Source organism: Anser anser (genome assembly GCF_964211835.1).
Source record: "Anser anser genome assembly, chromosome: 5".
NCBI lineage: Eukaryota > Metazoa > Chordata > Aves > Anseriformes > Anatidae > Anser > Anser anser.
The window spans coordinates 52,054,525-52,067,994 of NC_139725.1; the positions used below are offsets into that span (position 1 = coordinate 52,054,525).

Below are 13,470 nucleotides of genomic sequence, written 5' to 3' on the forward strand. Positions count from 1 at the left end.
TTGGAGTCCCTCTGATGACACCACGAATCTGGGAATGAAGAACTTCTTCGTGCTGATTGGAAATGGCATTGCGGAGCTGAAACTTAACTGGCGGAAATATATCTCCTGAAGAAGAAAATATAATGCACTTTAAGGATCTGGCTTCTGGTGAAAAATTCAAGCCTAGAGAAAACTTGTCCGCTTTGTTAGGAAGAATGGGTTGGACAATTTTCCTCAATTCCACAGGATATCTGAGTGCCATGCTGAGCTTAGTCTCTGCAGCATGCTCTGTGCTTCTCATCTCCTCCTGATGCACTGCATGGTAAGGCCTTTTTCTTTCCTTAATAATAATATTTCTGTTATGGTGAGAGCTAAAGATACTACCAATAAAAACCTGAAAATTAAAAAAATGTAAAATGCTAACAAAAGAACATTTGTCAGTATGGCTGTTTTCCAGGAGCAAGTGTTCTGATTACTGCAGCAGCTTTATAAGATCATTTCTGTCTTTTTCCCTTGCTTTTTGGCCGTATGTGTTCGCATGTGTGCACACCTGTGTTATCAGCTGCACTTGGACTGGAACTTTGGTAGCTATATTATAGATATTTCCAGGTTAAAGGGGATGTTTAAGAATTTGCTCTGACATTTCTCTCTCTTTTTCCCTCCCTCCATTCCCCTCCTCCTGCCTCCTCTTCCTCTCTCTGTCTCTGTCTCTCTGGGGTCATGGTGCTACACCTTCCCTGCACCTCAGTTGTGTACTGACCACTAGAAGGCAAAAATAGTAGGGAAAATAAATCCTGTATGAACATAAGAGTAGTTACAAATCTGTATTTTCTGGATAAACAAAAGCTACAGAACGGTTTTCAGAGTCTGCTAGCTAATGCAAGATCTGCAGGTACAAAAGATTTATTTATTTTTCCCCACGGGAAACGAAGTATCAAATGCAGAATCGGATCCTGTTTTATGTACAGGGTGAGGCAGATCCTTTTACATGTTAGAAAGTCAAAAAAAAAAAAAAAAGACCAATGTGAATTATGACAGTTACTTTTTATTACCTAAGTCACAGCAAAAGTAAGCAAACCCAGTATGAGATGTTCTCATATCAAGTAATTTCTGTCATGTACTAGTGGAGTGTCGGGAATGATTTTAAATGAATTCAGTGAATGTTGCAAGATTTTGTTCATTAACAGCTGTAATTTGCCTTCATCTTCCCGGATGAGAGGTGCTAGGAGAGTGTAAGGTGATGTTATTAACTAAATAACCGACTTACCACAATTTAGGGTCATTATTAGGAAATTGCCAAGCAGATCAGGAATTATAAAGTGAGTGAACTGAGACAGAACAGCTTAGCTTTCCAGAAAACCTAGTTTACTTGGATTCCTGTTTCAGTAACATAAGGTAGAACTAAAAGATGTAAGCGTGCCAATGGTAAATATATATATTTTCTTCTCCGTTCTGGTTGATCAGTGAATTTGAAAGAGAGAAAGGTGACTGCCCCTTGAGGAGCAAACCATGATAAGGGCCTGCCCCACTCTGAGGGCAAGTCGTACAGTGTTTTACAAGATTTAAAATGGGCCAGAAGTGGGGCTGTGTGGCAGGTGTCACAGGCACTCCAGCTGGGTATGGAGGTGATGGAGTCCTGGCAGTAGGTTCTGAGAGTGAGGAGGATGCAAAAAGCCAAAGCAAAACGCCGAGCCAGGCCAGACCAAAACAGCTCTCATGAACTGAGTTTAAAAGCTTAATACCTATTCAAAGAATCAAATTTTGTGTCAATTCCCGACACACCTTCTCCTTTTGCAGCGAAGGACTTCATAAGGTAGTTTTTAGAGAGAGAATGGAAATGCAGCTTTTTAAAATCACTGCAGCAGGAGGAAAGTGAGATGATACAAGGATATTCCAGTAGTTTGATAGTTTTTCAGAATGGTTCAGAGGAACCAGTCTTGATTTTAAGGAATAAAGGTTCAAAATATGCATACATGTACAATGAAGTAGATTTTACCATCTAAAATACACAAATATTTTAAGAGTCGATAAGGAAGACTGAGGAAGGATAAGACAACAGAAAAATGTCATCTTCCAAACTCCATTGTTAAAAGAATCTCTTACTTTTGGAAGTAGTCCTCTGTGCTCTTTACATGAACAAGGGCTGCATCCTAAATTCAAATTTCCTACTGCAAATCTCCCCTCACATCAACAGGTCTATTTCAATCAATGGGACAACTCATATGAGTAAGAACTACTCATGTGAATAAATTAGAAAGGGTTTTGTAAGACCTGTCCCATTGATTGTCATGGCAACAGATTTATTAGGTTTCTGGCATAATTTGTAATTCCCTTCTAAACAGAATCATTTTTCCTTTTACTCATATGAATCCTTTTGCCTTGTAATTAGGACAAGAAAAATAGGTCAACTGCATTCTGAAAGATCGTACAACTGTATAGAGATGTTAGTGAAGAATTATCAGAGTATGCAAAGTTTACTTTTATTAGTGATCTCCAAATCCAAGAGGAGTGTATTCTTATTGGAATCATTCATTGTTTTATTTATTTCTGTGACTGTATTAACATTGTTACTAGGTATTATTGTCTCTGGAAAGTCATTAAAAAGAATAATTTATATATCATTGAACTTATAAAAACATTCACTATTATTAAGTAAAAGGAGACTTACCACAGTCTTCTACATTAAATATGTTCATTCTTTTAGTTAATGCATGACATTTAGCTCTTTTCTAGATCTAGAAATGTGTTTATAGAGAATAAAAGCCCAATTTGAAGTCATAATCATAGCAAGCTTCCTACAGAATATATATATAGTCATATTAAAACATCTGGATTTTAATCCCCCATGAAATTTTGTGTTTATAGATGTCCATATTATTAGGATATATATTACATAAGTAATATTTCCTTCATTGTACATTGTAAAAACAGTTCGTTTTCAGAATACAATATAATAGAAATTCTTTTGCACTGGGTTATGCATTACGGAAGAAAGAAAAATACTAGAAAAAGCAAGCATAGTAGCCTTTAAAATGTGTCCAATACACTAATGCAGCAATAGGTTTTTTTCATTTATCCCTGTAATAACAACATATATATAGCAAGAACAGTTCATTATTTTCTAAGGAGTAGGTGATTCTGAGGAATATGCTTTTGTACATGATATGGGATGTTCATTGTGTTTAGCAGACATTTCTGTCAATGATTTACAGAGACAGACCTCTTTCTTTCATGTCATTTTTCATCATTTACTTTAAACAGTTGTATAACAGCTGTATTTGGCTTTCTGTGAATTCTAAAACAAGTGAAAGTAATTTTCTTTTATTCTGGATACTATTCAATAAGGGTCTGATGCTGAAAACACATATTTAATTTCAATCCATTGAACTGTTTCATTGGATAAAGTATGTGAATTAGAGCTTGAATCATCTGCACGATCAGGACAGTTATAGTGAGCAATGGAAATACTTTCCACGCTTACAACAACTACTTGTAATCAAGAAAAATGTATTTTAATAATACAACACTCAAGAAATTCCTGTACCTGGAATGCCTTGAGCGGTCTTGATACATGACCCATCAAAAAACTGATTTTTTGCAAGGCCCACTAAAATAAAACAAACAAACAAACAAACAACAACAAAACTGAGTCTTAAGGTTTTGTTGCTTAAACATAAATAGCCATGGAAAGTATATTCATCTTTCAAGAAATTTCAGTTGATCAGCAACTGTGTTTTCCATAAACCAGGGTAAAAAATTGAAAAGGCAAAGTTTTTTAACAACTGAAAGCTCTAAAAGCTCATATGTAATGAAATACCGATTTTGAAATGACCTGTTTCATTTTAACATTATTATTCAGACTCTCATTTTTGTAACAAGAAATTGCATATATGTCTGTTTTTTTCAGTGAAAGTTTACAACACTTAAAATCTCTCTCTCTCTTTTTGCTCAGGGATTTTTATTTTTTTTAATTAATTTATTTATTTATTTATTTATTTTAACTAGATTTGTCATAGCTGTCCCAATATTTATTGTCTCTTACAGGTCAGCTCTTTAATTGCAAGCTCCCTGAAGGGCCATCTTCAGCACTACACATTGTATATCCCTATATTGCTGATACTGAACAGCAGTTCCTACCAGCTCTATGGTAGATGTAAGTTCTGATTGTGATTCCCTCTTTTTATTATTTTTGTGTCTCCAGTAAAAAACAAGCCTTTATTTGCTGTGAGTTTTACAGATACCATAAGAGGTAGTTTCTATTACAAAAAACTTTGAGAGGCCTTCAAAAGGCATACAGGCAAGAGGTAGAATTAATGAAGTATTAATATCCTTATTAAATAGGTAAGGAACTGAGGAACAACAACAACAACAAAAATGCCCAAAGCTATACTGGCAGGGAAGAGTTCTGAATTGAACCCAAATGTCCTCATTCTCAGTTCATCACTGTCCCTGCAAGGTTGTTCTTCATTTTCTTCATTTTTGCTTAATGACTTGCATTTGGACTTTTAAGTTAATATTAGTTGAAGTGTCAAATGTGAAATTACTGATGCGTACTTCCTTTCCAGTGTGACACAGGTGTCCTAAAAATTCTTTTTTCTCTCCTGAGCTGTTCCGTTTGAATGTAACCATTAATTATGCAATTAACTTACTACAAAGGGGAAATATATCCTAGATTGAAGAGAAAATTCTAAATAGAAATATACTAAATATCCCATGCAGATTCAGGTATGTACATATGTGTTTATGCTGTCAGAATTTAAGGATAGCTGTGAGGGCTCTGTAATAGCTTTGAGGGCAGAATCAGATTTAAACAGAAAAAAAATATACGGTTAAAACATAAAAAGACTAGTGATTTGTTTTCTAGAATTCACAGAGATCATTATGAATACAACACTTACAGAAAGATGACACAGAGAATATGATACCTAACAGAGATTCTTATTAACGATGGTCTGACTCTTCTGTCCAAGCTAATCTTTCAGCTTTTTTTAGAATATATGAGTGTTTTAAGTTCAAACACATAGATACTTAAGAACTTGTCATATGCCCCCTATTTTTTTATTTTATTTTTTTTTAATAACAGCGACTAAGGGATCCAAATACCTGTAAGAATATGAATATGGGATTTATAACAATTGTATATTTCCTACAACATTAATAGATCAAGAAAGTAAATCTAATTATTATAATAAGGTAATCATTGAACCTCAAAAGGTAAGGCAGATTTTATTTGGCTAAGGAACATTGAAAAATAACCACAGAAGTCCATGAACATGAATAGAGAATTTTATTCAAGGTAATGGCCTCAGAAATAAGAGACATAGGGAAAAATACTTGATGAGCTTTGATGAGTAGACTTTGATGAAACAAGAAAGTGCAAAATAGGTAAACAATGTCTGGTGCAACTCTTTATGAGAAAAAGAATGGGAGAATGCCTGTTCTTGCATTAGTTTTAAACCAAGGTAGACAGAAAACAGTGGTGTGACTAGAAAGCAGCATGGTCTTCATGATTATAAATCATATCTTAATTGTTTGTTACCTGTTTAATGTGGAAATTAATGTAGTACGTATCTTTAATATCTGACTTCTGAAAATTTGGAATTTATCACTTTATAATATATGACCATCTGATAATATATGACTCTAGATATTGAAAAGCATCAATTTCTACTTCAGGTGAAAGTGTGATAAATTTGATAAGAAAATTTAGGACTTCACTTTGACACGTGCTGAAACTTAGCAATAGTGTCTGTAAAGTGAGGTGCTACTGAACTAAGTTAAGAGTATCAGAAACTTCCCTTAAGGAATGCAAATTTGATGTTTGAAAACAAAGCCATTTAACCTGTTGGACTCAGAAAGCAGATGGCAAGAGCATTTATTGAGATCTGTGGCCTGTGTAACGTTGGGATTTCTTTTTTGTTTTGTGCCTAAAATTAAAACTGCTTGAAAGGATTTTGTTCGGGTATTCATAGCAAATTTAACTTTTCACTGACTATGGAAGCAGTAAAACACTTAATAGACGGAGACAGGATTTTGGAAGAGCTTTTAAAGTATTCTTGAAAGTGTTTTTTAATGGATGACCACAATGACCCTTAGGATAGTACTGTTTCTCTGCTGCCAAACATAATACTTGCTCTCTACCTGCATTAAACAATGCTGGAAATCCAAGCATTCCTTAAGAAGAGGCATCCATTGCACTGATGTCATTTCCATTTGTGTTAGGTTCCTGTGTTTTCATTCCACAGCAAATGCTTTACATTGCATGAAAGTGCTTTGGACCTTGGCACAGCTGGATGTGTTCTAAAAACACTGCTACAAAAATGTCTGTCAATCTACGTTGTACCTGATCCTCTGGAGCCATTCTGAGATATTGCATATTATAAAGGGAACTAAGAGTGAAATGCAATGTACCTGATAATATTTTTTTGAATACTACTAACATATATGAGCCTGTTGAGGAGGGCTGGTCCATTACTTCTGCTCCTGATTGTGATCCCTCAATTCCTGCATCTGCTCCTGCATTTTCTTAATGAATTGTAAGGGATCATTGGTATCTTTGACTCTAGTTGTCCCTACCCCAACACCAAAACCATGCAATGGATGTTTAATGCGGAAGGGCTCACAGAGCATCTGCTCCATCCGTTCATACTTACCACAGAATAATTCCTGACCTCCTCATTGAATTTTAGAAAGCTAGTAAAGAAAATTAGTGAAAACATATCTTCAGTGTTTCACAAGTGATAGAAGAAAATCACTAAAGCCTTACATTCCTAAAAATAAAACAAAATAAAAGAAAGAAAAAGGTGGATAGATATTACAAACAAAGTCCTACAATCAGATTCCTTTCTGATCTCTAACCTGGCTTTCAGTGTATTTATGAGCACATGCAGAAGGCACACCAAGTGGATATCAGGGAGATTTTACCATCAGAAACACTAGTGCTCCATACCTCACATCCTGTTCCTACCCACGGCCCTTCTCTGGAACCTCTCCTGGAGGTGCACCATCTCCCTACAGAAGTCAAGTTAAGCGTGAATAGAGAAATAGTCTTTCTTCGTCCCTGCAGGTTAAGCAAGGGATTAGTACATGATGCAAATAGACAGAATCAATACGCAGTTTCTTTTATAAAACAAGGGAGACCTTCCTGACATCCATTCTTTAGTGGTAATCCCAAACATTTTTAACAAGTTTCATGGATTATGTCTGATTCTTCCTCAGCCCTCAGTGACATCACCAAGAACAGGTCCCTCAGCTGTATTAATGTGTGCATAAATGGTGTCTCCCAGGTGGTTAAACAAATCAGATAGTACTCCTCATGACACTGCCGTGTCTTACTTTCTGTCTTGGTCTATGAGCTCTGTCAGCATGGTCTCATAGCTTCTGTCTGTCGTAGATCCTCTCTACTCCCCAGTACTAAGCCAAGTCCTTGCACACAAAACCCAACTTTCATCTGTGTGCTAGCACAGGATAACTGCTACTGCTTTTAGAAATATAATCCATTGAAATGCAATGAGATGAGATGCTTTGGATATCTGCTTTTTTAAGGAAATTGCAACCAGGTAGGACTTTTCCACTTCAGCTGCTTTGATTTGCTTTACACTTTGGGTGTGAAATACAGTGCATGAACACGTCCTCTGTGCTGGGGTAAGCGCTACCATCCTACTTGGTACTGTCACAGCTGGGCTGAATTGAAGAGGAGCCAGAAAATCTGCACTTCAGATAGTCCCCATAGCCCCAGTTCCCCACAGACACACGCGGCTGGGCTGAAGCTTCTATCTACTTCACACCTCTATTTCCCAAGTGTGGAGGTACGAAGTCCCCTCCCTTCTTCCACTTATATAAGATGTAAAGATGCTCAGTTCTTCTAGAAACCAGGTTACAAACAGAGTAATTCAGCTTCCAGATCTGTTCAGCAGGGCGACTGAACCTTGCTTGTGTGTCCCAAGGTGAGGATTAAACTGTTAATGTTTGTAAAAAGCTATGTAAATGCTCTGTATCATGCTGACAGGTCAAGTACTGCATTGCTCACTGGCTGCTTCTCCTGACAGCTTAAGATATATGACAAACAATGTCTATGCTTTTCAGCTGATGTTCACTGATGTATCTTGACTGGCTTAACTCTCTCAGGGTTTGGCCCTCCGTCTTTAGCTCACTGATGGGTGATAACAGCACAGATATGCAAGGCTGCTTTCCACATAACCTTGGATACAATAAATACGTCAATTTATGTTTGTGCAGGACTGTTAACTCAAAAGAAACCTCTTGATTCTCCTGTAGTATGAGTGCAGTTCATGTCCTGAAGGACACATGGAAAGCAAAGAGGGGAGATGGAGCTCAGTTCCCTGCTTGGCTGCAGGCAAGGAGGCAACAGCAGAAGTTGCTTCTGCAAAACGTTGACAGGGATGAGTAGCTAGTTTCACTGACTGCATTACCATGTACTTGGTCCTGTTATCAACATTACATATGGATTTTTTATGTTGATTTTTGGTATGAATTAATAATATTTTCATTATCTTTAATGCTTTTTGCGGTTAGGGTCATTTTTCACTAATCTTCGCTTATGTCTCTGTGGGTTTATCTGTATTTTCCTAAGCTGGAAAGTAATGCTTCGGCACATACAGGGTAGGGACTGTTCTCAGCACAAACTATTACTAAATGAAAACAGGACATCTAAAAGGAAGGGACTTTCTGTGAATCTTTGTTGTTATGTGATCCTCTTCTTTGAGGCTACTAGAGCTAATAATTCACTATGTGGATCATTTTCTGGGACTAGCAGGGATATGGGCTTGAAGCATATGCTAGCATTGATTAAGTTATGAAAAAGTATTTTTTGTTTCTGCCACTATTGCTTGTCTGGGCAGCTTTTGTTTTTAAAGCCTGATCCAATTCCTGGTGGAGTCCGTGAGAATCATGCCGCTGGTTTCTTTCACAGCTAGATCACACCACTGGCTAGTTTCACCATTGCCATCAGTATGCAGCTGTCATGGTAGAACAGACTTTGGTTTTGTACCTTCTTTCTTTACCTGATTTTTTATTTTATTATATATATGTGTATATATGTGTATATATATATATATATTACTGTTTCAGAGTAGCAACAGCCTGTATAAATGTACCCAACCTGCATTGATCTAGCTGGCTTAAGTAACAGGCAGAGGAAAGATGGTAGGACACGGGCTTCAGGTGCATCTAATGGGTGTAGCAGGAAGGTGGCAGTGGTTTCTGCTCTACAGGGATGTGCAGATTGTACTTACTGGGAGACTTCTGCTCCCACCTGGCTGCGGTGGAGCCAGCTTGGGCACGGTTAAGTGTGCAGCAGTCCCATGACTGCAGCAGAGATATAGCCCATGTCAGTTATAAATGACTGCAAGTTGGAGCAGGAATAATTTATAAGCCAGGTTTGGAAGGTTTCAAATACCTTGTTTACTGCATTGTTAAAAAAATAAAAAAGGGTAAAATTATAACAAAACAATGAAGACCAAATAGCTGTAAATCTTCCTTAGATGAGATGTCTAGTAAAATTCTAGCATTATAGTTTTGACAGCAAAATGACACAGAAAAACAAAAATTAGCATTTACAAGAAATCAGGAATGAGAAAAACAGAAGAAAGGCAATAGAGATTTGTGCTAGGAGAGGGATTGTGGCTCTTGAGAGCAGGCAATGTGCCATCTATGAAGAGCAGTCAGTTTTGCAAATCCCTGTTTTCCTAGTTAGCAATTACCACCTGGCAACAGCGAGAGAGAGGCAGCCCATACAGTGCTTTGCTCGGGTGGAAATCTGGTGCTTTAATAAAATGTTTGGTAGCTCTGCACAGTGTCCTCCTGCAACATATACCTGGGGAGAGAGTGCGAATGAGCGAGGAGGTGGGAGATTTCGTTTCTCTGAACCAGAATCTTTCGTGATGACCATGTTCATGGTGGGGTCCTACTGGGACCTCAGAGGCCCTACTCCCCAGTCTCCACCTGGTGTTTTGGCCACCCAGCCATCCTGCCTGTAAGAGTATGTTTGCAGATATAAAAATGTTATTTCAAGCATTGTGTGGAAGTGTTTGTCCTTAACTGGATGTGAAGAGTGTTGAGGGTGACACAGTCATCATGCTGGTGGAGCACGGGTTACATGCAGATATCTTTGAGAAAGCTATTCTGATCTTATTTATTTGCAAATACCTGCATTTGGTGAAGTGCTGTGCATTTGTAAGTCGTGCACATTTTCTCCTCAGTAATGTATACTTTAGCCCCAGGGGGAATGTGGAGAGAGTGTCTGTGACCAGAGCGGATGACTTCGTCAGAGGAGGGAAGTTGCCCAGCCTTACTGGCAGATTTTTCTGAAGGGTTTCCCAAGGCCAGCCTCCAGAAGCATTACTGCAGAGATGCTTTTGACATTTATAGTCCAAGAAGCAGCAGAGTAAAACACTGTCAGTGGGTTTTTATAAATAACTTGGTTCTTAGATTATTAGGGAGGGCTTGAGTATAGCTATGAGTTGTACAACCCTAAGCTTCCCCTTGGAAGAACTCCATCAGCCCACATCCATCTTTCTTTCCTTCCCAAGCACAGTGAACTGCAGCAATGCTGCTTTGCTCTGAAACTACTCGCAACCACCCCCTTTGCTGCACTCTCTAAGCAAGTTCCAGTGAAGAAAGGACTGGAGAAAGGATGAAGGAATTGGAAGTAACTGGGAGAAAAATAGCAATGGACTTGGGAAGGCAAGCTCAGGAGTCCTTGGAATGTTTGTTTTCAGAAATAAACCAAAAACTGTTCCTGGCTACAGCAGGCTTCCTGAAAATTTGACAGAAGTAATCTCTTATCCATAAAATAGATTATTCTTTGAAAAATAACTGGAATCTCTATTACCAACCTATACAAAATGGAATGTCCAGGTTTAAAATCTAGATGCTAGCATAGGTCCTGCTCTGATTATAGTCAAAAAAAGTAGGCAAGAGTAATTAGGATGCAGGCAGATTTGCATCCCGTAGACAGATTTTCAAATAACAAAATGAATATAAATATTGAATCTATGGAAAGAAAATGTCCATTATTAAAATCAAGCCACAAGCTTGCACCATGAAAAAGCTTTCTTCTTTGACACAGCTGTCAACCCCACTGAGATTTTAAATTGGAGTTTGTCTAGTGTAAATCTCAGTTTCTATTTAAAAAGCAAAGTCAGAAACATTAAACTTTTGTCTTGGGTTTTTAAAATATAGGAAAGCTAATATAATTGCTGTACTAATGTAGAGTTATGAGCTTTTAGGCTCTCCAGTTTTTGGCAAAGAACCGTTACGTCTTTTGATTCATGGGATAAGACATTTTGTTATATAAATTTGCCATACACTTCCTCTTCAAAAAAAAAAATAAAATCATCCTTTCCTCTTGCCTGGACCATTTGGCATGTCTGTATGGTTTGTAACTCACTCTAGAGCTGGCTGCATTTCAGTAACCAGTCACTTTGCAGAGTTTCTGTATGAATTATTGGAGTGTGTATAGCATCTGGAGATCTAAGGAGTTGAAAGTATGTTTCAAATGTCCAACTGTAACTTGAAAGGGTTCCTAAGATCCAGAGTCAGGTGTAACAGTGAACTGTCTATGAATAAGGCAGTGCCTACACCAAGCTCTACAGAAGTATCTGGGTAACAAAAGGATGTCCCCTGTCAGACCCGTGGCACAGGCAACACGGCTTCCAGATTCAACATAAAAGAGTGGTGTTAGCGGGTGGCATGAAGTCCGACCCTGTGAGAAGAACAACGTTCAGCTATGTTAGCTGTGTCAATGACATTTGGGAGAAGCAAGGGAGTGATAGAATATGCAAAATAGAGTTTAGCCTGAGTTCTTAAGTTAAGCTTGTATGAATGCTGTTAGCCAGCTGGGAAGTCTTTGGAGAAAAATGATTTCATCAAAGGAAAATCTTTGGAAGGTTTCTTCTGTATCTGGAGCAAATAGAGAGGAATTTAATTTAAGGATATTTTTCCGAGTTTTGTTAATTTATTTTCATTCATCAATGACATTGATTAACACTGCATTGACAGGACAAGGTCATTCTTAATGCTTTATTCATCTCCTTTAGCAAAACAGTATGAATAATAGCTAACAAAGGAAAACTGCATTTTTATTATTATTATTTTTATTTTTATTTTACTTATGCTCCTCATTGGCGTCTCTAGAGCCACAGATTAAGTACAAGTGCTTAGTGACCTCCTGCCCAAGAGTGTAGGGCTTATGGGTGGATCCTCTTCCATGGCTGGCACTTGTACTGTGCGTAATCTAAGATGACATTGACCCTGGCAGCCTTATGGGAATATTTTCAGCAGGATGAATTGTTCTTGAGTGTTTTCCTCAATGTACTCTGCTACATGCCTGAACATTTTTTTCATCATCTTGAGCATATGTTCTAAATTTCCTCTCTGCTCTTTTTATTGTATGGTTTTGATTGTAGCCAACAGCAAAGGTCAAAAGACATTTTACTGTTTCTATTTCTGTGTTTCTGTTAAGCTGAATTAAATTGTTGGTGCTGTAAGTGACTTGTTAAAAAGCTTATGCTGCAAGACTTCAACTGGTATAAACTGAAGCTGAGCTGCCTCAGTTTAAACCAGATGGTCCAGAGAGACAATGTGGTCCAAAGGATGGGGTACTTACTGATCTGGAAACTGAGAAAAATATTTTGGCTCCCTGGAGCTTCAGTGGGCAGCTTCAGGAATTTAAATATTGTGTTGTATCTTCCTCTGTCTCATTTTTTTTTGTTTTGTTTGCTTTTTTTGTGTTTTATTTTGTTTTGTTTTGTTTTTCTGGATGTGTGGTAGAATGACCTTGTATTTTAAGGTACATTGCACTTTCAATTTTTCAATCGTGGTCTTTTTTCCATCTAATATTAATCAGTAAAGCTGATTAATATTTAAAAAAAAAAAAAAGTAAAGTTCAATCTAAATTATAGATAGGTTCTGATACCATAATATCTAGGTGATCATATCAAGTAACTATGTTTGCCACTGTCCATGAGTTGTAGAAGTTATAATTTCTTAGTCCACAGTTGAACCAGCACTGAGTTGTGTACTTCTAGCAGGGTTCTATTTCTTTCCTACATGGTAAAGTGAATCCAGGAGAATTTTTTGGACAATAAATGATTCATATCACATTTTTCAGGCTAACATAATATATTTATTTTATTTTATTTTATTAGTTCTCAAATGGCCTGTGGAGATGTTTGGCCCAAGGTTGTTTTGTTTGTTTGTTTGTTTGTTTAGTTGTGGTTTTTTTTGTTGTTTTGTTTTTGTTTGTTTGTTTGTTTGTTTGTTTTGTCCGGATATGTGACTCATGAAGTCTTGTAAGGCTTTTTCTATACTTAGAATTTACTTAAATGGCATGAACTGGCAATATCTAAATAACACTTCTATGATTAGTGCTCTTTTCCCAGTTTTGCTCTGTGATTGAATCTCATTCCTCTCACCAGAGCCTGAAGAATGTTGTCCTCTTGCAGGGCTGCCATCTTCCTTGGGTTTTAG

At 37.3% G+C, this 13,470-nt stretch overlaps 1 protein-coding gene across 18 annotated transcripts in view; it reads left to right on the forward strand.

The window, feature by feature from the left end:
- Window positions 1–13,470, forward strand: part of TUNAR (transmembrane neural differentiation associated intracellular calcium regulator) — a 163,524-nt gene that overhangs the window by 135,265 nt on the left and 14,789 nt on the right. For 7 of the 18 annotated variants that reach the window (XR_014585018.1, XR_014585019.1, XR_014585020.1 and 4 more), the window contains 2 exons: window positions 7–301; window positions 4,024–4,132. The exons of 4 other annotated variants lie outside the window; for them this stretch is intronic. Coding sequence is in view for 8 of the 14 variants with exons in the window: in XM_083838142.1 (XP_083694268.1) it covers window positions 4,124–4,132 (9 nt within the window). In the remaining 6 variants the exon portion in view is untranslated. The remainder of the gene's footprint in view (window positions 1–6; window positions 302–4,023; window positions 4,133–13,470) is intronic. 7 more of the 18 variants (XM_083838141.1, XM_083838136.1, XM_083838138.1 and 4 more) reach the window with 1 other exon arrangement.